This window comes from Oncorhynchus gorbuscha, linkage group LG02 (genome assembly GCF_021184085.1).
Source record: "Oncorhynchus gorbuscha isolate QuinsamMale2020 ecotype Even-year linkage group LG02, OgorEven_v1.0, whole genome shotgun sequence".
In the NCBI taxonomy this organism is placed as follows: domain Eukaryota; kingdom Metazoa; phylum Chordata; class Actinopteri; order Salmoniformes; family Salmonidae; genus Oncorhynchus; species Oncorhynchus gorbuscha.
This window is the reverse complement of record NC_060174.1, coordinates 84,042,607-84,065,462: the sequence shown is the minus strand read 5'-3', so window position 1 is coordinate 84,065,462 and position 22,856 is coordinate 84,042,607. Positions and strand designations below refer to the sequence as shown.

Genomic DNA, 22,856 nt, shown 5'->3' with positions numbered 1-22,856 from the left:
TATGTCTTGTCTACTGCTGTCTTAGCTAGTTCTTATTGTTTTATTTCACTGTAGAGCCCTCAGTCCGGCTCAAAATGCCTTAGATGGCTCTTTTGTCCCAACCCACACACATGCGGAGACCTCACCTGGCTTAACTGGTGCCTCTATCATCACTCAACGCCTAGGTTTACCTCCACTCTACTCACATCCTACCATACCATTGTCTGTACATTATGCCCTGAATCTATTCTACAACGCCCAGAAATCTGCTCCTTTTATTCTCTGTCACCTACGCACTAGACGACCAGTCCTTATCCTACTCCTCCTCTGTTGTTCCTCTTGTGATGTAGAGGTTAACCCAGGCCCTGTAGCCCCCAGTTCCATTCCTATTCCCCAGGCGCTATCATTTGTTGACTTCTGTAACCGTAAAAGCTTTGGTTTCATGCATGTTAACATCAGAAGCCTCTTCCCTAAGTTTGTTCTATTCACTGCTTTAGCATACTCCGCCAACCCTGATGTCCTAGCCATCTCTTCAGAGTTTGTACTGTAAGGTGACCTAAACTGGGATATGCTTATCACCCCAGCAGTCCTACAATCTATGCTAGATGCCCTCAATCTCACCCAAATTATCAAGGAACCTACCAGGTACAACCCTAAATCCGTAAACACGGGCACCCTCATAGATATCATCCTGACCAACCTTCCCTCTAAATACAAATAATGTCTTCAACTAGGATCTCAGCGATCACCGCCATTGCCAGTCCGTAATGGGTCCCCGGTCAAATGACCACCCCTCATCACTGTCAAACGCTCCCGAAAACACTTCAGAAGCAGGCCTTTCTAATCGACCTGTCCCGGGTATCCTGGAAGGATATTGACCTCATTCCGTGAGTAGAGGATGCCTAGTTGTTCTTTAAAAGTGCTCACCATCTTAAATAAGCATACCCCATTCAAAAAATGTGAATTAAGAACAGATATAGCCCTTGGTTCACTCCAGACTTGACTGCCCTTGACCAGCACAAAGACATCCTGTGGCGTACTGCATTAGCAGTGAATAGCTCCCGGGATATGCAACTTTTCAGGGAAGTCAGGAACCAACATACACAGGCAGTTAGGAAAGCAAAGGCTAGCTTTTTCAAACAAATTAGCATCCTGTAGCACAAACTCCAAAAAGTTATGGGACACTGTAAAGTCCATGGAGAATAAGAGCACCTCCTCCCAGATGCCCACTGCACTGAGGCTAGGAAACACTATCACCACCGATTAATCTACAATAATTGAGAATTTCAATAAGCATTTTCCTACGGCTGGCCATGCGTTCCAACTGGCTACGGTCTTCCACCCGCCCGCTCGTCTAGCATTACTCTGGACAGTCCTGACTTAGAATATGTGGACAATTACAAATACCTAGGTGTCTGGTTAGACTGTAAACTCTCCCTCCAACATCTCCAATCCAAAATTAAATCTAGAATCGGCTTCCTATTTCACAACAAAGCATCCTTCACTGCCAAACATACCCTCGTAAAACTGACTATCCTACCGATCCTTGATTTCAGCGATGTAATTTACAAAATAGCCTCCAACACTCTAATCAGCAAATTGGATGTAGTCTATCACAGTTCCATCCGTTTTGTCACCAAAGTCCCATATACTACCCACCACTGCGACCTGTATGCTCTTATTGGCTGGCCCTTGCTTCATATTCATTGCCAAACCCACTGGCTCCAGGTCACCTATAAGGCAGGGCTTTACCTAGCAAAGACTTATCTCAGCTCACTGGCCACCATAGCAGCACCCACCTGTAGAACGTGCTCCAGCAGGTATATTTCACTGGTCATCCCCAAAGCCAACTCCTCCTTTGGCTGCCTTTCCTTCCAGTTCTCGCTGCCAATGACTGGAACAAATTGCAAAAATCACTGTAGCTGGAGTCTTATATCTCCCTCACTAACTCTAAGCATCAGCTGTCCGAGCAGCTTACACAGCCCATCTGTAAATAGCCCATCCAACTACCTCATCCCCATGTTGTTGTTCTTTTCTCCTTTGCACCCCAGTATCTCTACTTGCATATTCATCTTTTGCACATCTACCACTCCAGTGTTTAATTGATAAATTGTAAATATTTCACTACTATGGCCTATTTATTGCCTCACCTCCTAATCTTACTACATTTGCACACACTGTATATAGATTTTTCTATTGTGTTATTGACTGTACGTTTGTTAATCCCATGTGTAACTCTGTGTTGTTTGTGTCATACTGCTTTGCTTTATCTTGGCCAGGTCGCAGTTGTAGTATTTTGTACCAAAACCAACAAACATATGATAGCACTTTTAACTTGTGTTACCAGTATTATTGGTGGGTGTGCATTTTTGGGAATTTCTTTTTTACGGTCTATGGGTGTACATTTTGTAAAACTGAAATGTTGCAATTATTTTGCGTATTGTCTTTCAACAGATGATCACAAGATGTACCCAAATAGCATTAAGAAAAACAGGAGGATGTTGTGTTGCTCAAATTGTGCTGGTTTTCACAAGTTTCTGCTGTTTGTTGTTGCATCACCAAATGAAGTAATACTATGAAGTGTGTGAGAATCTCCAACAGCCAAATTAGGCCTACATCTATAGTCTTTCATTTTATTTCAGTTTTCAGTCTCTTTCTCTCTCTTTCTCCCTCCTCCCCCATCCATATCTCCTGTTGTCTGACTGGTTTTATGGCCTCCTGCAGGAAGTCTGTAGGATGTGACCCCTGTTCTCCTCTCACACTAAATCTAGGCCACCCAACAATGCTGACACACACACACACATGTACACACGCACACACACACACACACACCTCAACCATCCCAACCCTCCACCTCACCAAATCCCACCCATCCTCTAGTACCCGTCACCCAATACCACCATACCCCCTCACTCCCCTCTTCCATATACATCTCCACCTTATCTCCCTCACCCCATCTCCAGCCTGCTCTCCATCCACCCCATTTTCGGCATACCCCCAGTCACCCCCCTACTCTTGTACCCTCCACCCCATCACCAGCAGTCATGATCTGGACGTGCTAACTCCACAGGGGGCTGGGAAGCCATGCTTCTCCCTCTCATAAGAATGTCCTGTACTATATGCTCACAGACACAAACACCTTTCTCTGGGACTATAAATACAGCAGCCTCCGACGGTGCTGGGCTTTACCCCTTCTAGCCCTGCTCCCCACAACACATCCTCTACTTCAGAAGATCCGGAGGAGGAAGCTTCAGTATAGACTTGTGTCCGTAAAGAGACAGATTGATGGTCTTGGAAAAATGCTTGATGTCACAATTGAATGTCTTGTTGTATGGGGGTTAGTGTGGTGGCAGCTGAACAATAGAGGAAGAGTGTGAGGTGCTTGGTCACATGCTGGGTATTTGTGGATTATGGAGCATTTGGGCACAAGGCTAATACATAATCCCCTATTAACGGCTCCATCTACAGGCAGCTTGGCGAAACAGCACCCAGTACACAGGCAGCGTTCCTAAGATGTGTCTCAATCACAGGAGGTTGGTGGCACCTTAATTGGGGAGGACGGGCTCATGGTAATGACAGGAGCAGAATCAGTGGAATAGTATCAAGCACATGGTTTCTATGTGTTGCTCTGTTTCAGCCATTATTATCAGCCTTCCTCCCCTCAACAGCCTTCACTAGTCTCAATGGTATGCGTCTCTGAAAAGTCGTCCATGTAAGTAGGTGAGGTAAAAGTGTAGCCTGAGAAACATATTTACATTTCAGACCGTGTTAAGGCTCTAACGATCTACCTTTCTCTCTTTCTCCCTCTATCAATGAATGATTCCCACTCTGAATCAAGCTACATAACTCTGTTTACCTCCTACTGGAGCTTAATAGAGCTTCTCCTTTGAACCTCATCTGATGTAAACTACTGTAAACAGTGGAAGGTTGCTCTCTAACGTTCAACCTAATGGCCAGGTATGTGTGCCTCTTTTGGCACAGGGATCATAAACTCCATTAACAGTTGGCTGGCTCCTAGAGCGCCACCATCACTGTCTGGGAGCGAAGGGTTGAACAGATCTCAGTCTGTGTGCTGGTAGTCTGCCTGGTGGTCTAGCTGTAATAGCCCTGTGGGGAAGCAGGTTGGTCACGAGAGCGAGAGCAGGAAACCAGCATCCCTCCACCCTCCGACGTACACTACATGCCCGGCGGCCACCGGCTTTTATGGAGATACCTACAGCATGGGTAGTAGTACACCTATTGTGATGCTTTATAAGCGTGTTTATGACCTGTCGTTAACATTAGTAAGGCTCCTAAGTGGCGTAACAAATTGTGCATAAACAATGTGCAGGTTAGATTACAGTTCATGCCAAGTATTATAATTCTGGAACGGACGACAGAGTTAATGGCTATATCATGCTGGTCTGCATTGGTTTTCCTATTTACTGCAGTATTACTTCAGCAGCAATCACAATAAAAAGTAAAGAAGTTACCTCCCGGTTGGCGCAGTGGTTAAGGGCGCTGTACTGCAGCACCAGCTGTGCCACCAGAGACTCTGGTTTCGCGCCCAGGCTCTGTCGTAACCGGCCGCGACGGGGAGGTCCGTGGGGCGACGCACAATTGGCCTAGCGTCGTCCGGTTTAGGGAGGGTTTGGCCGGTAGGGATATCCTTGTCTCATCGCGCACCAGCGACTCCGCGCAGTGCACGCTAACCAAGGTTGCCAGGTGCACGGTGTTTCCTCCGACACATTGGTGCGGCTAGCTTCCGGGTTGGATGTGCGCTGTGTTAAGAAGCAGTGCCGCTTGGTTGGGTTGTGTATCGGAGGACGCATGACTTTCAACCTTCGTCTCTCACGAGCCTGTACGGGAGTTGTAGCGATGAGACAAGATAGTAGCTACTAACAATTGGATACCACAAAATTGGGGAGAAAAAGGGGTTAAAAAAAATCACACAAAAAAAAGTAAAGACGTAAAAAATACTTTCTGCCCAGGATCTAAATACACAACAGCCCAGGATCTAAATAAACAACAGCCCAGGATCTAAATAAACAACATTTCAGAGAATGTGCATCAAATTTAAGAGCAGCTTTTGACTCTCAAAAGCCAATGTGTGAGAGCTTTGAGCTCAATGCATGAAATGCACTGTAAGAAAAAAAAAGTTATCAACATGATTTGCTATTAATATATAAAACAAAACCGATGGGCATGTATCATTTCCATTTAAGAACAGTATCATATACACAATAAAATATGATGACAAATGAATTCTAACCATTAGTTTCCCTCAGGCCAGCTCTTTCTCGGTTCTTAACCTCAGTAAAACGCTGACTGAGCACGGTCATCCCGCCAGCCCAGAAGTGTTCCTTTTGAAGCTGAAGGAGTGAAAGGGGACATTTAAGGATCACTTACATCTAAACACAGCCTAGCAGTATCCTGCAGCAGCACTGCACAGATGCTCATTTAGCATTCCACAGCCTCCTGTAGCATTGCCTTCATACAGGGGGAGGGTGGGAGAGAGAGGAGAAAACACCATATGATTTGAATTAATCACCGTGGCCAGACAGTTATATTAAAAATAACATTTTTTCCCCCTGCTTTCGGTCACAATGGTTCGTCTGTTGCTTGACAAAACACTGGCCTGAAGCTGACGGTATAATGGGCTATGGGCGCTTTCTGTTTTTTTTTCTGGCAACTCACACAACCGTCATGCGTTTTATATTTGACAGGATTGGACGACACAGGGAACCAGTCACAGCACAGGCTGTATGGACCCTGCCCCTGAAGTGATAGGATAAGGTTTTAGACACAATACCTTGCAACTCATTCCTAATACAAACAAGGTTTTGTACACAGTAGGTTTGATCGACTGATAATACAACCTTGCACGTGTCCTTCCACCTACATTGATTTAATAGGAGATATTAAGCCATGGCTATTTCAAAATAAGCACAGATCAGGCTTTTCTATGTATACCCCATAAAAAGTGTCCCAAATATGGCCTTGCAGGTCACAGTGTAGGCCCGATGTTTACAGTCGAGATGTAATAATAGAAAAGGGCTCAAGTAAAAGCCAACCAGTATAAACCTACTTGAGTAAAGTCAAAAAGTATTTGGTTTTAAATATACTTAAGTATCAAAAGTAAATGGAATTGCTAAAATATACTTAAGTATCAAAAGTAAAAGTATAAATAATTTAAATTCCTTATATTAAGCAAACCAGACGGCAAAATGTTTGTATTAAATATATTTTATTTTATTTACAAATAGCCAGGGGCACACTCCAACACTCAGACATTATTTACAAATGAGGCATTTGTGTTTAGTGAATCCGCCAGATCAGCGGCAGAAGGGATAACCAGGGATGTTCTGTTGAATTGGACCATTTTCCTGTCAAAATTTATGATGGAGGGAGCATCATGGTTTGGGGCTGCTTTGCTGCCCCAGGGCGTGGACAGCTTGCTATCATCAACGGAAAAATGTATTCCCAATCTTATCAAGACATTTTGCAGGAGAATGTAAGGCTATCCGTCCGCCAATTGAAACTAACCAGAAGTTGGGTGATGCAACTGAACAACAACCCAAAACACAGAAGTAAATCAACAACAGAAGACAATACACCTTCTGGAGTGGCCCAGTCAGAGTCCTGACCTCAACCCAATTGAGATGCTGTGGCATGACCTTAAGAGAGCAGTTCATATGGTTTCCAGTTTGCATAAAGTCCAGTGAAGTTCCTTGATGGCCGTCTTGGTATCCGCTTTCGGGGGGATATACATGGCTGTGATGATAACTGAGGAGAGTTTTCTTGGGAGATAATAAGGTCGGCATTTGATTGTGAGGAATTCTAGGTGAGGTGAACAAAAGGACTTGAGTTCCTATATGTTTTTACAATTACACCATGAGTCGTTAATCACGAAACATACACCCCCGCCCTTCTTTCTTACCGGAGAGATGTTTATTCCTGTCGGCGCGATGCACTGAAAATACCATTGGCTGTATGGACTCCAACAGCATGTCGCCAGCTAGCCATGTTTTTGTGAAACAGAGTATGTTACAATCCCAGATACTGTATCTCTTTGGAAAGCAACTCTTGCCCTGATTTCGTCGACTTTGTTAGCTTGGGACTGGACATTAGCAAGTAATATACTCTGAAGTGGTGCATGGTGTTCTCGCATCCGAAGACTCACTAGAAGACCGCTCCAGCACCCTTTACTCTGGTGGAATTGTTTTGGTTCAAATGCTCTGGGAGGTGCAGACAAAGGATCCGCTTTGGGAAAGTCGTATTCCTGGTCGTAGTGCTGGTTGTGCTGGTAAGTTGACGTCTCTCTGATATCCAATAGTTCTTCACGGTTGTATGTAATGACACTTAAGGTGTTCTGGGCTAACATGTTAATCATGTGCCTATGAACCTGAGTTGTGCCTATGAACCTGAGTTATACTGTTTTTCCCTAGCAGGAAGCCCACTGTGAGCAGTTCATCCTCAGCTCAAATATAAATATCGCTGTCCAGTTTACCTCTGATAAGCCTCCCAGTAAAGCAATAAAAACAATCAAGAATCCCAGGAAAACACTAAAAATACCCCACATTAACATGCGTAGCCTAAGAAACAAGGTTCATGAAATCAATAACTTGCTAGCAATATAAATCATTCATAAACTGGCTATCTCTGAACCTCACTTAGATCATTCCTTTGATTATAGTGGTTACAATACATCATTATAGCATCTATAGAAGAGACAGGAATGCCTGTGGAGAAGGTATTGCTGTTTATATTCAGAGTCATATTCCTGTAAAGCTTAGAGATAATATCATGTCAAATGCTGTTGAAGTATTGACTACAGGTTCACCTGCCTCACCTAAAGCCTATTCTTGTGGGAAGTTGCTATAGACCACCAAGTGATAACAGTATCTGGATAATATGTGTTAAATGATTGAGATTGTATGTATCAACAGAGAGGTATATTTACTAGGTGACCTAAATATTGACTGGCTTTCATCAAGCTGTCCACTCAACGAAAGGCCTGCAACCTGGTTCAGGTTATCAGTCAACCTACCAGGGTATTTACAAACAGAGCATGAACTAAAATCATGCACTTGTATTGACTACATCTTTACTAATGCTGCAGAAATATGCTCTAAAGCAGTATCCACACCCATCGGATGTAGTGATCAAAATATAATAGCCATATCTATGAAAAACAAAGTTCCAAAGACTGGAACTAAAAGAGTGTATAAGCGATCATAGAAGTGGTTTTGCAATTATTCCTATGTTGAAGATGTGAAAAAGATTTGTTGGTCTGATGTGTGTAATGAGGAACATCCTGGCGCTGCACTTGAAGCATTTATGAAATTTCTTCTTCCGGTTACTGACAGGCATGCGCCCATAAAGAAACGGACTGTTAAAATGGCCAAATCTCCATGGATAGATGAAGAATTGAAAAATGTAATGACTGAGAGGGATGAGGCTAAGGGAATGGCAAATAAGTCTGGCAACACAGCAGATTGGCAAACATACTGTGCAGTAAATTGATAAATCACGTAAGTAAACAAAAAGAAGAAGAAACTATACTATGGGGCAAAGATATGACATAAAAAATGATAGTGAAAAGTTCTGGCATACCTTAAATAACAGCTTCATCGAGGCTGTTGGCTCATTCATAACAAAGCCCTTTGATATTGTCAACTACTTTAACAACTTTTTTGTTGACAAGATTTTAAAAACTTAGGCATGAAATGCAGACAACAAATGCTGAGCCCTCATGTTCATGCATAACGGACCAAAAATGACTGACAAGCATTTGAATTATGCAAAGTTAGTGTGGAAGAGGTGAAAAAATTGCTATCTGTAAATAAGGACAAACCACCTGGAACCGACAACCTGAATGGTAAATTACTGAGGTTGGCCTGGACAGAGGCAAAGGTCATTCCGCTGAACAAAAATAGCAAAGCACCCTTTAACGCAATAGACGTCATCAAAGTGCACAACAGAACAGTGTACTGTCTACACTCGGTTAGTTGTTTTTATGAAATAGTGTTCATTAAATCGTGTTTAATCATAGCTAAAGTTTGTATTGCTATGGGTTCAGCGATGCGGTCAGCCATTACGGCTGGCACCGCAAGTTTGTGTCCCAGATTCCTGTTAAGTAACAGTTAGCTGCTGCCACCATGGAAACGGAGCAGGCTAACGCTAGCAGTGCTAGCCTAACGGTGTTTATATCCACGGCTGGGAACAAATGTTTCAGGTGTGAGATGATTTCCACACAATAAAAAGATTAAGATAAGGTGGAACTGGAAAATGGACAGGGATTTGTCTGTCCTAAATCAGCTTGCATCATCATCAAGCAGCTTAGGGAAGAGATCCTCCGGCTGTTAGCTAGACTGGGAGAAAAGGATAAACTGCTTTCTAAATACACCGACCATGCTGTAACCCAGGCAAACCGAATCTCAGTTTTAAATGTCTTCTATAGCAAAGCTGTCGATCTGTTCCAATCCAACGGACCGATGTTAAGATCAACGCCGCGGCTCATGGGAGATTGGACACTCACAAGGTATAGGAGATCAGAGAGGAAGTCTGGCCAACCATCATCTAGCCAAGAAGATCCAATTCAGCTATCAAACAGTTTTGCCCCGCTTGAGACGGTCCTACCAGCCATGGGAGTCCGCATGGATCATGGGTGTATACAGTCCCTTCGGGAGGTGTTCAGACCCCTTGACTTTTTCCACATTTTGTTTAGTTACAGCCTTATTCTAAAATGGATTAAATAAATACATCCTCATCAATCTACAGACAATAATACCCCATACATTTTTGCAAATGTACTAAATATAAAAAACAGAAATACCTTTACATAAGTATTCAGACCCTTTGCTATGAGACTCGAAATTGAGCTCAGGTGCATCCTGTTTCAATTGATCATCCTTGAGATGTTTCTACAACTTGACTGGAGTCGCTCTGTGGTAAATTAAATTAATTGGACATGATTTGGAAAGGCACACACCTGTCTATTTAAAATTTTATTTCACCTTTATTTAAGCAGGTAGGCTAGTTGAGAACAAGTTCTCATTTGCGACCTGGCCAAGATAAAGCAAAGCAGGTCGACACATACAACAACACATGGAATAAACAAACATACAGTCAATAATACAGTAGAAAAAGTCCATATACAGTGTGTGCAAATGAGGTAGGATAAGGGAGGTACGGCAATAAATAGGCCATGGTGGCGAAGTAATTACAATATAGCAATTAAACACTGGAATGTTAGATGTGCAGAATATATGTATATATATATATGAAGACTCAGGCTGTAACGTAACAAAATGTGGAAAAGGGGAAAGGGGCTGAATACTTTCCGAATGCACTGTACCAACAGCCGGCGGCCGCCCAGTGGCACCTTCCCCCACGGTCACCGCAGTTCAGCAGGTAGCTTCCTCATCGGATTCCATCATGACCACCATCATTGTGGGCAACTGGTGAGAGATTTTGGCCTGCCTACGATCTGTGGACCAATCAAGGTCCACTGTCAACCAGGAGCCCGTGTCCATGACATCAACTCTCTCCTGCCCACGGTTCTGGGCAACTACTCCAATATTGACCTTCGTTTTAGGCAATCTGAGGAACTGAGGGAGGACTACAAAAAAAATGTAAACACCCTCGCTAGCACAGGAAAGAGAATAATTTTCTCTGGCCTCCTCCCGTGCTACCGAAGGGGTTCCGAACATTTTATCAGACTCTTTGCCCCAAACGAGTACCTGAAGAAATGACAGGAATGTCTCTTTTTGTGACAACTTTGATTTGCTGTGGGAGCAACCAGCACTTTTTTAAAAGAGACAGGATTCACCCTAATCACAGGGGTTCCAGGAATATTTCCAGCCACATCGCAAACTGTTTTCGAGACTGACAGACAGGGTCTGGTTGTGCTAGTCTAGTTCTCCCTGTCAGAAAAAGCAACAGAAGACTTGGAAAGCATATCAACGCCTGTAGAAATGGCACTACGGTTATTGTGAGTAACCTAATTTATGTTTCTTTAACTCCGACCTGTAGTGAGTTTATACAAACTGTCATCTCCTACCATTCTGTTAGATTGGAGACATGAAAACATGGTTGTAACATTAATAATTTGGTTGTTATTCCATTGGTTACCTCGAGGCAGATGCCCCAGGGGAAGAGTGGCCACACTCATTGAATATGCCACTTTTAAATGTTAGCGCAATCAATAGTAAAACTGTTCTCATGAAAGACCTCATTACTGAGCGCAAAAATTGATTGTATGTTTCTCACTGAAACATGGCTGTCATCAGACTGTAGTGCGACTCTTATTGAAGCCTCCCCCCGGACTACAGCTTTTCATACTAACTGAGAGCATTTTTACTAATGCTCTCAACTGTAAGGAGATTTCGTTTGGCGACTTTGGGTCTTTTGAGCATCATGCTATACTGTTTAAATGTCAGGCACCAGTGCTGGCCATAACCCTGTATAAGCCACCAAAGCACCGCCCCACTTGTTTTACTGATTTATCTTAACTATTGTCTATTGTCCTTGAGAACTATAATAAAATCATTGTGTTGGGCGATTTTAATATTCATGTTGACAAGAAACTGACTCCAAGGCCATTGAATTTATGAATCTTTTGAGCTCTATAGACTATATCCAACACTTTACTGGGCCCACCCATAACCACGGCCATTCTCTGGACCTGGTTATTACCAAGGGATTTTCTAGTGACATATCCTTTATTGTTGGTGTAGCTTTTTCTGATCACCACTGTCTATTTTTTACTACCTTGCTACCCATAGCACAGGGTAATACTGAACGCATTATTAAGAAATGCTATCTTACCTCTGAAGTTGCTACAGATTTCATTGAGTGTATGAACAATACTCCACCACCTATGCTGCCTTACTCTTGTATTGATTTAATTGATAACTTTAATAGCAAATTATGGTCAACCATTGATGCCATAGCTCCAGTAAAGTTGTAAAAGGCCACATCCAAATGGAGGATGAGTGAGGAAACTAATCAATTAAAAATAAATTGCAGAAAGGCAGAGTGGAAGTGTAGAAAGTCAAAGTTCCAGGTCCATTGTGATATTCTGAGAGCAACTTGGCATATATAACAAGACAATTAGAAATGCCAGATGGGCTCATTTTTCTAACTTGATCACTACTAATCAGAATAATGAGAGAGTGCTCTTCTTGACCATTGATGGCCTGATAAATCCTACCCCCTCAAACCTATGTAAACTTTCCTCCACATCTAAATGTAATGAGTTTGTGACATATTTCAGAGATAAGATATCCAACCAATTCGGCTGGGTATGAGTCAAGGAAGACCTGATGACAAGTTTGATGATATGTGCCCTAGTCCACCACGCAAAGGCACTATGGATTTATTTTCCCTGTTTCACCATAGCAGTTTTAGTGCAGCTTGCACTTCTTCAGATATGCAATTGAAAACTGTTAGGAAGAAGGTGGTGGGGATATGATGGAGAAGGCAGGTAGAAGGTTTAAGTTGTGATATCACTTTCCTGAGCAAAGTATTAAATAAAGCCATGACTTAATGGAACTCTGCCACCCCAGGTAACTAAAGCTAGCATTAAAACCAGAGTTTCAAAAACTGATAAAAGAACATCTTACAGCACATTTTCTATTGTATTTTGCATTGTATTATGTATTGCATTATGTATGCGAAATGTGGTTGGATACGACTGTAATATTATGTGGTTGTCTCGCAAAGATGAATGCATTAGCTGTGGGTTGCTCTGGGTGGGAGCACATGCTGAATGGCTAAATTGTAATGTAAATGTAGTGCTATGTATGTATATTATTTATTTGATTTGTTGTGTTGTTTCCTGTTTTGACCCCAGGAAGAGTAGCCGCTCTTAATGCTCTACATGCTTCAGCACTCGAGGGGTCCCATTCTGTGAGTATGTGTGGCCTACCACTTTGCAGTTAAGCCGTTGTTGCTCCTAGACATTTCCACTTTACAATAACAGCACTTACAGTTGACCGGGGCAGCTCTAGCAGGGCAGAAATTTGATGAACTGACTTGTTGGAAAGGTGGCATTCTATGATGGTGCCCTGGTGAAAGTCACTGAGCTCTTTAATACGGACCAATCTACTGCCAATGTCTGTCTACGGAGATTGCATGGCACTGTGCTTGATTTTATTCACCGGGTGTGGCTGAAATAGCCAAATCCACTAATTTGAAGGGGTGTCCACATACTTTTGTAGTGTAGATTATTGAAAGGGAAACATTCTTCTCTACAGGCCAGTCTGGAGTAGATACCTATGAGTCTACCTGTGTTATCACAAGGGCAGAGACCCAGGCAGACTGCCTGCCACGCTGTGATAGATTTCATTTGGCCACACCCAGACCACTGGCACGCTAGCCCTCCATGAGTCACGCCACAAGACTTTCGGGGTCAAGCCACAGAGCAGGAAATCACCGCCAGAAAGAATGTCCATGGCCAGGAGGGGAGAGGGACAGGATTCCTGCCTTCTCGCGTCACTGTGCCAATTTATACTACATACTCAGCCAGGACCAAGTCAACAATAAACAACGGATTTAGTCCTGTATTGCCCTGAGCAGGTTGTGAAGTATGATATTATAAATATGGTATGATGATGAAAGCATCAATGGTCCATTGTCATGTGTCCATAGATACTTTTATATTTGGTGGCGTCCTACGCATAAGCCAAATGTGCAAACAGACAATCAAGTCACCAATACCAAAAGGTTCAATACATTTGAGTTCATGTCAGACATTATTTCTTTATAATTGTGATTTATTATTTTAAGAAATACAATTCCTAAAGACTATACATGTTTATTAATGACTTATAACACCTTTATAAACCCAATATAGACCATACCTGAACAGTAAACGTAACCAAGACATAAGTATTGAGGGAATGATTTGACATTGAAGATCACACTGTAAAAAGCTCCAACATAGGGTGGTGAGCCCTCAAACAAACAATCCTTGCTAGAAGACAAGCAGCAACATAGTGTATCGGCCACAACAAAAAGCCCTTCTTCCCAACCCCAACCAAACCCAACCAGTGGGATTTCCCAGAACCTCCAGTCCAGTCTATCCCTCTAGCTGTCTGCTGGGACACTACCAGAAACTCCAATAGTAATTTGGCGTGCTGCAACAAGTGGTGCCTTTGAGTGCAACCTGCTTCAGGCTGGCTTCCAGACAGGGCCTCTGCCTTGGTCCATCGCGCCATGCCAGGAATGAAGCACTTAATGGTTTTTAGCTGATTGGGGCCGGCGGGGCCTTGAGACACTACACACAGTGTGCTGAGCACTTGGAACTCTAAGTGGGACAGCATCAGTCATCCTGATTGTGGAAATAAACAATAATTCCTGACTGCTGCTGTTGTTGCTTCTGGTCCTAACAGACTAGCCCAGCCTGTGCTTGTGCCTGTGCCTGAGCCTGGACCCAGAGCCTGCACACTGACCCTAGAGAGACTCTGAGGTTTAATTATGCTCTTCGCATCCATGAAACCAGAAGTTTGTGCTGCCAATTAGGTAGAAAATGAATGGGAAATACTATTGTATGGAGGATGGAATAGCTACATCTAGTTGTTAACGTATAGGATTGTAGTTTATGGTCTAGTTATTCCACTGTGATTAGACAGGACTACGTAATAAATTGAGAATCCTAACTTGAGGCTCACAACTCTCCCATTGACATCAATGAATGATATCCACAAAATGTGAGTTACTCAAGCATATCTGACACTAGGATCTATCCCTGTCTACATTTATTAACACGATAACCTTTTCCATCCATTGACACAAAAACATTCACAGCTACACTGCTTATGCATGCATGGCAGTACAGGCTACATGATAGGATCTATTTCAGAGAAAAAATAATTATCTCACTGAAAAACTGTGGCATTAATTTGAGACCTTTTATATAGGCGACTGAAAATAGCACAGGAAGCCAGAGATCTGTCTAACAGACCAGAGACTACCTTCCAGGTCTCCCTCTGTCTCACACAGGAACAGATAAAGCAACCCGTGTTCTCTAACCCAGTGCCTTACACAGGACACACAGACTGAGAACCTTCCATGCTTGTATTGATGATGGAGAAGCAAAAGAGTGAGAGAAACAGACAGGGTGAGAGACAAAAGATGAGAGAAGAATAAAAATAAAGATCAGAGAGGAGAAACTGGGAAGCAACTGGGAAGAGGACATGAGGAACAGGACAAGACATGAGAGAAGAAGAAGGAAAAGACAAAGAGAGAGGAAATAATGAAAGAATGGAAACAACAAAGTAAACAGGGGAGATTAGTCGAGAGCAGAGAAGAGATAAAAAACAGAATCTAAGAGAGGAGGAGTGTGGGATCGGTTACCTCTGTGCGCTGCGAAGCCCTGTCTGTTTCTCTCTCTGTCTCCAGCTGCCAAGCTGAGCAGCACATCTGGCCTGGCTGCCTTGCTGCCTGCAGCCGGGGCTGTGCACACATGTGAGTGCGTGTGTCAGCGCCTCTGTCACAACTTGGCAACCACTCCGGCCCCGCGCCGAGGCTGCCGGGTAACAAATGACTGAAATATCTACCCAGCTTTGCTCCACATGCCTGGCCTGCACAGAATTTAAACGAACGTGACCAGACCACAAGTTTGCTTCTACCCTATACTCCCCCTCCTCAGACTTAAAAAACACACATGACCGAAAAATCCAAATACAGAAAAAAAGAGCGAGAGAGAAAGAGAAAAGGGCTATGGTCGGGTCTCCGCACAAATACAATTCCTGAATGACAGATTTCTTGGAACGGTTGGTGTCGCTTCTGGCCCGCTCCTCTTTGTTGGAGTGTCTGAGTCCCCGCAAAACACAGGATCAACCTTGTAGAAAAATCCCATGGAGTTGGTGGAATAATCCTTTAATTCATGGCCACTTACTCAGCTGGGCCAGGGGCACTTTAATTAGGTCAGGTGGAAATGTCCGACAGATCTCATCCCCATAAAAGGAGGAAAACGCCATCGCCCGATCTCGCTGCTTTCTATTCCTTAACTCTGTCTGCTCCAGAAGTTCTCGAAATTGAGCCTAATATAGTGGCCTGAAACGCATAGTTTACAGGGCACATCAGGCCTGCAAGTCACATTATATGCTTGCTTGCAAAGTCATGTGTAATTCCTATTGGATTTCAACAAGAGTGAGGATACCCAACAATTAGCAATTGTATTCACTCACAACCTTAATTCAGAATGACTGCCAGGGTTGGGAAGACTTAAGATATCTAATTGAATCAAAGGGTATTGGTCACATACAGTTTACCAGCTGTTATAGCGGTGCAGCAAAATGCTTTGTTACTAGCGCCTAACAATGCAGTCAAATGTCAAACAATAACAATTTAAAGAAAAATACAACACAGAGGCAAGAAATCAATGACGGAGAGACTAATCCAATTAACAACCCAAATAACACTGTAGCAGTATCAAAATGCAATCAATACATACAGTACCAGTCAAAAGTTTGGACACCTACTCACTCAAGGGTTTTTCTTAATTTTTTACTATTTTCTACATTGTAGAATAATAGTTAAGACATCAAAACTATGAAATAACACATATGGAATAATGCCACTTTGTACGCTCTTGGGCATTCTCTCAACCAGCTTCACCTGGAATGCTTTTCCATCAGTCTCGAAGGAGTTCCCACATACGCTGAGCACTTGTTTGCTGCTTTTCCTTTACTCTGCAGTTCAACTCATCCCAAACCATCTCAATTAGCTTGAGGTCGGGTGATTGTGGAGGCCAGGTCATCTGATGCAGCACTCTCCTTCATGGTAAAATAGCCCTTACAAAGCCTTGAGGTGTGTTAGGTCATGTCCTGTTGAAAAACAAATGATAGTCCCACTAAGCGCAAACCAGATGGGATGGCGTATCACTGCAGAATACTGTGGTAGCCATGCTGGTTAAGTGTGAATTGAATTGAAGCACCCCCACACCTCCTCCTCCATGCTTCACGGTGGGAATCACATATGCGGAGATCATCTGTTCACCTACTCTGCATCTTACAAAGACACGGCGGTTGGACAGGCTGACCAAAGGACAGATTTCCACCGGTCTAATGTCCATTGCTCATGTTTCTTGGCCCAAGCAAGTGTCTTCTTCTTGATGTCCTTTAGTAGTGGTTTCTTTGCAGCAATTCAACCATGATTCACTGAGGCCTGATTAACACAGTCTCCTCTGAACAGTTGATATTGAGATGCGTCTGTTACTTGAACTCTGTGAAGCATTGATTTGGGCTGCAATTTCTGAAACTGGTAACTAACTTATCCTCTGCAGAGGTAACACTGGGTCTTCCTTTCCTTTGGCAGTGACTGCCTCATGAGACAGTTTCATCATAGCGCTTGATGGTTTTAGCGACTGCACATGAAGAAACTTTCAAAGTTCTTGACATTTTCCAGATTGACTAACCTTCATGTCTTAAAGTAATGGAATGTCATTTCTCTTTGCTTATTTGTGCTGTTCTTGCCATAATATGGACTTGGTCTTTTACTAAATAGGACCATCTTCTGTATACCAAACCTACCCTGTCACAACACAACTGATTGGCTCAAATGCATTGAGGAAAGAAATTCCACAAACGAACTTTTAACAAGGCACACCTGTTAATTTAAATGCATTCCAGGTGACTACCTCATGAAGCTGGTTGAGAGAATGCTAACAGTGTGCAAAGCTGTCAAGGCAATGGGTGGCTACTTTGAAGAATCTCATATTTGGATTTGTTTAACACTTTTTTAGCTACTACTGTAAGTGATTCCATATGTGTTATTTCATTGTTATGTCTTCACTATTATTCTACAATGCAGAAAATAGTAAAAGAAAAACCCTGGAATGAGTTGGTGTGTCTAAACTTTGAGTAGATACAGTGCCTTTAGAAAGTTTTCACACCTTAACTTTTGCCCCATTTTGTTGTTACACAGCCTGAATTTAAAATTGATTAAATTGATATTTTTGTTGTCACTGGCCTACACACAATACCCCATAATGTCAATGTGGAATAATGTTTTTTGAAATGTTCAAATTAATTAAAAATTCAAAGCTGGCTTGAGTCAATAAGTATTCAACACCTTTGTTATGACAAGTATGAATAAGTTCAGGAGTAAACATTTGCTTAACAAGTCACATAATAAGTTAATATAATAAATAATGTATTCACACTGTGTGCAATAATAGTGTTTAACATGATTTTTGAATGACTACCTCATCTCTGTACCCCACACATACAATTATCTGTGATATGTAAGGTTGGACCCAGGTGCAGAGATGAGACCAGATGAGGAATCAGTGGTTAAAGATAAACATAATATTTTACTGAGCTACAGTAGCCGCAGGATCACAGTACACTTTTAAAAAATTAAATAAACACTAAATCTCAGCCAGCCAGCCAGCCAGCTAAAACAGGAAGCACCCGTGCTCAGGTCTGTTCAACGCTGGTCCGACCAATCGGATTCAACACTTCAAGATTGCTTCGATCACGTGGACTGGAAATGTTCCGCATAGCTTCGAACAACAACATTGATGCATACTCTGATTCGGTGAGCGAGTTTATTAGCAAGTGCATCGGTGATGTTGTACAAACAGAGTCTATTAAAACATTCCCCAACCAGAAACCGTGGATTGATGGCTGCATTTGCACAAAACTGAAAGCGCGAACCACTGCTTTTAATCAGGGCAAGGTGACCGGAAACATGACCGAATACAAACAGTGTAGCTATTCCTTCCGCAAGGCAATCAAACAAGCTAAGCGTCAGTATAGAGACAAAGTAGAGTCACAATTCAAGGGCTCAGACACGAGAGGTATGTGGCAGGGTCTACAGTCAATCACGTACTACAAAAGAAAAACCAGCCTCTTTGCAAACCACGATGTCTTGCTCCCAGACAAACTAAACAACTTCTTTGCTCGCCTTGAAGACAATACAGTGCCATTGACACGGCCCGCTACCAAAACCTGCGGGCTCTCCTTCACTGCAGCCAAAGTGAGTAAAACATTTAAATGTGTTAACCCTTGCAAGGCTGCAGGCCCAGACGGCATCGCAGCCGCACCCTCAGAGCATGTGCAGACCAGCTGGCTGGTGTGTTTAAGGACATATTCAATCTATCCTTATCCCGGTCTGCTGTTCCCACATTCTTCAAGTGGGACACCATTGTTCCTGTTCCCAAGAAAGCTAAGGTAACTGAGCTAAATTACTACCGCCCCGTAGCACTCCGTCAACATGAAGTGCTTTGAGAGACCAGTCAAGGACCATATCACCTCCACCCTACCTGACACCCTAGACCCACTCCAATTTGCTTACCACCCCAATAGGTCCACAGACGATGCACTCGCAATCACACTGCACACTGCCCTAACCCATCTGGACAAGAGGAATACCTATGTAAGAATGCTGTTCATCGACTACAGCTCAGCATTTAACACCATAGTACCCTCCAAACTCATCATTAAGGCCCTGGGTCTCGACCCCGCCCTGTGCAACTGGGTCCTGGACTTCCTGACGGGCCGCCCCCCCAGGTGGTGAGGGTAGGTAACAACATCTCCACCCCGCTGATCCTCAACACTGGGGCCCCACAAGGGGGCGTTCTCAGCCCTCTCCTGTACTCCCTGTTCACCCATGACTGCGTGGCCATGCATGCCTCCAACTCAAACATCAAGTTTGCAGATGACACTACAGTGGTAGGCTTGATTACCAACAACGACGAGACGGCCTACAGGGAGGAGGTGAGGGACCTCGGAGTGTGGTGTCAGGAAAATAACCTCACACTCAATGTCAACAAAAAAAAGGAGATGATTGTGGACTTCAGGAAACAGCAGAGGGAGCAGCCCCCTATCCACATCGATGGGACAGTAGTGGAGAGGGTAGAAAGTTTTAAGTTCCTTGGCGTACACATCACAGACAAACTGAAATGGTCCACCCACACAGACAGCGTGGTGAAGAAGGCGCAGCAGCGCCTCTTCAACCTCAGGAGGCTGAAGAAATTCTGCTTGTCACCAAAAACACTCACAAACTTCTACAGATGCACAATCGAGAGCATCCTGTCGAACTGTATCACCGCCTGGTACGGCAACTGCTCCGCCCACAACAGTAAGGCTCTCAAGAGGAAAGTGAGGTCGGCACAACTCATCACCGGGGGCAAACTACCTGCCCTCCTGGACACCTACACCACCCGATGTCACAGGAAGGGCAAAAATATAATCCAGGACAACAACCACCCCCGAGCCACTGCCTGTTCACCCCGCTATCATCCATTAGGCGAGGTCAGTACAGGTGCATCAAAGCGGGGACCGAGAGACTGAAAAACAGCTTCTATCTCAAGACCATTAGACTTTTAAACAGCCATCACTAACATTGAGTGGCTGCTGACAACATACTGACTCAACTCTAGCCACTTTAATAATGGAAAAATTGATGTAATAAATGTATCACTAGCCACTTTGAACAATGGCACTTTATATAATGTTTACATACCCTACATTACTCATCTCATATGTATATACTGTACTCTATACCATCTACTGCATCTTGCCTATGCCGTTTGGCCATCGCTCATCCATATATTTTTATGTACATATTCTTATTCATTCCTTTACACTTGTGTGTATAAGGTAGTTGTTGTGGAATTCTTAGGTTAGATTACATGTTAGATTACTGCATGGTGGGAACTAGAAGCACAAGCATTTCGCAACACTCGCATTAACATCTGCTAACCATGTGTATGTGACAAATACAATTTGATTTGATTTGGTTTGAAAAGAAGGAAGCCTGTAAAGAAAAAAAATATTCCAAAATATGCATCCTGTATGCAACAATGCAAAACATGTATCAAAGCAATTAACTTTTTGTCCTGAATACCAAGTGTTAATGTAGGGGCAAATTCAATCCAAAACATAACGAGTTACAATTTTGACTTAAATCTACTTTAAATCTCCTGACCCCTCCCGTCTCAGCCTCCAGTATTTATGCTGCAGTAGTTCATGTGTTGGGGGGCTAGGGTCACTTTGTTATATCTGGAGTACTTCTCCTGTCCTATCCGGTGTCCTGTGTGAATTTAAGTATGTTCTCTCTAATTCTCTCTTTCTTTCTCTCTCTCGGAGGACCTGAGCCCTAGGACCATGCCTCAGGACTAACTGACATGATGACTCCTTGCTGTCCCCAGTCCACCTGGCCAGTTTCAACTGTTCTGCCTGTGATTATTATTATTTGAGATAAGGAATAACCATTTAATAACCTTCATTTAGTTCAGTGTACTGTCATTCAGCACCATAATGAGGCACAGACCTATGAAGGACATCAAATCACACATAACTTATACTTATTCATGTCTTCATGTCATTAAGTTGTTACTTGTTATGACCAAATGCTAGGTCATGCATGACAGACTTGTTAAGAGTGTATCAGTGAGGTACAGTACATGTAGACAACGTCGTAGACTGCAATCTGCAGACTCAACGGTCCCGGGCCTGCAGCCAAACCAAACAGATGAAATTCTGCTCTAGACCTTTATGACAATGAATAAGTACTCCACCCTCGGGACCACCCTCATAATCACATTGGCGCAATCCACAATGGCCCTATTGCTTCCCCTAAAGACATCTCCTTGTCATCCACTGCAACACCCTCTATGGATAGCATAATATTGACTCAACGCAATGCATTCACAGATCTAACCTAAAACGGCAAAAGGTGTTGAAATGCCTCTACAATAACGTCACAATAGCGTTACACACAGGTGCGAGGGTAATAGGGAGCCCACACCTGCAGACTTTACCACAAAAGAAACATTAACCTCAGGCTTCATTGCCTAATACTGGACCATGAAAAGCTATAATTCTGGACTATTTCCTTTTGGAGCAGTACTCTCTAGGCTGATATGAAACCCTATCCTGTGAAAAAGATCCTTGGGGGACCCCCATCTGGCAGTCCTCTGTATTATTGAGGAGAGAAGAGGAATTTAAGGAGATAAAAAAGCGTCTCTGCAGCCAGCTACCACGTAGCAGTAAAATTAACGCCCAGCAGTCACACAGTACAGTGTCATGGCTTTACCAGAAGCAGACATAACACTGGTGGAGACAGTTGGCCCACTCTAATCCACTGGTATGGAGAGAGAGGAGGAGGATTGGAAAAGCAGTCCAGGTCAATTATTCCCAGAAGAGGCCATGGAGTTACTCACTCATACACATACTGTACATGCATGCACACACACACACACACACACACACACACACACACACACACACACACACACACACACACACACACACACACACACACACACACACACACACACACACACACACACACACACACACACACACACACACACACACACACACACAGTGTAGGTACTGCTTACACACTACTTCTCTGCTTTGATACACTTGTGTATATCCTCCATTCACAGTATCGAAATGAATGGAAGAGACTCAGATTCAGTCACAGCATATGTCCAATATGGTTCGGCAAGTACTCTCTACTAATAAATGAAAAGCAATATTTTCATGGTACAACTGATCCAATGCAGTATGGCCATGGTTTAGTGTAGAGATGTTGTCTGGACTAGTGGACTTACTTTGGTGGGGCCTGCAGGGTCTGTTCCAGTCTGAATCATGACCCCCGGCTGACATCAGAGACACGAGCAGCACACACAGCCTTCTACCTGAGAGAAGGAGAGGGAGAGGTGGGAGAGTGAGAAAGAGATGGGTATATTGTCATTCATTACACATATCTTTGTGGATGTACTGTATTATTGTGTATTATAGGGACTCTTCTAATCATGATGGTAATGGCTTGCATCCCCTAGCTACTGGGGGACAGAACACCCATCGTTTAAAAAGGGTGTCTAGCCTTAGCAGGACCCTCATAGTCGACACACTGCTGAGACCCTG

The 22,856-nt window shown here is 43.3% G+C and overlaps 1 protein-coding gene across 5 annotated transcripts in view; it reads right to left on the bottom strand.

Moving 5' to 3' along the window:
- The window catches only part of LOC124011459 (transcriptional regulator Erg-like), a 73,070-nt gene that overhangs the window by 27,290 nt on the left and 22,924 nt on the right, over positions 1-22,856 (bottom strand). For 4 of the 5 annotated variants that reach the window (XM_046324865.1, XM_046324892.1, XM_046324902.1 and 1 more), the window contains exon 2: positions 22,541-22,627. In XM_046324865.1, coding sequence (XP_046180821.1) covers positions 22,541-22,579 — 39 coding nt within the window. In that variant the 5' untranslated portion in view covers positions 22,580-22,627. Of the gene's footprint in view, positions 1-15,321; positions 15,367-22,540; positions 22,628-22,856 lie in introns of those variants that run through there. The other variant, XM_046324914.1, reaches the window with a different exon arrangement.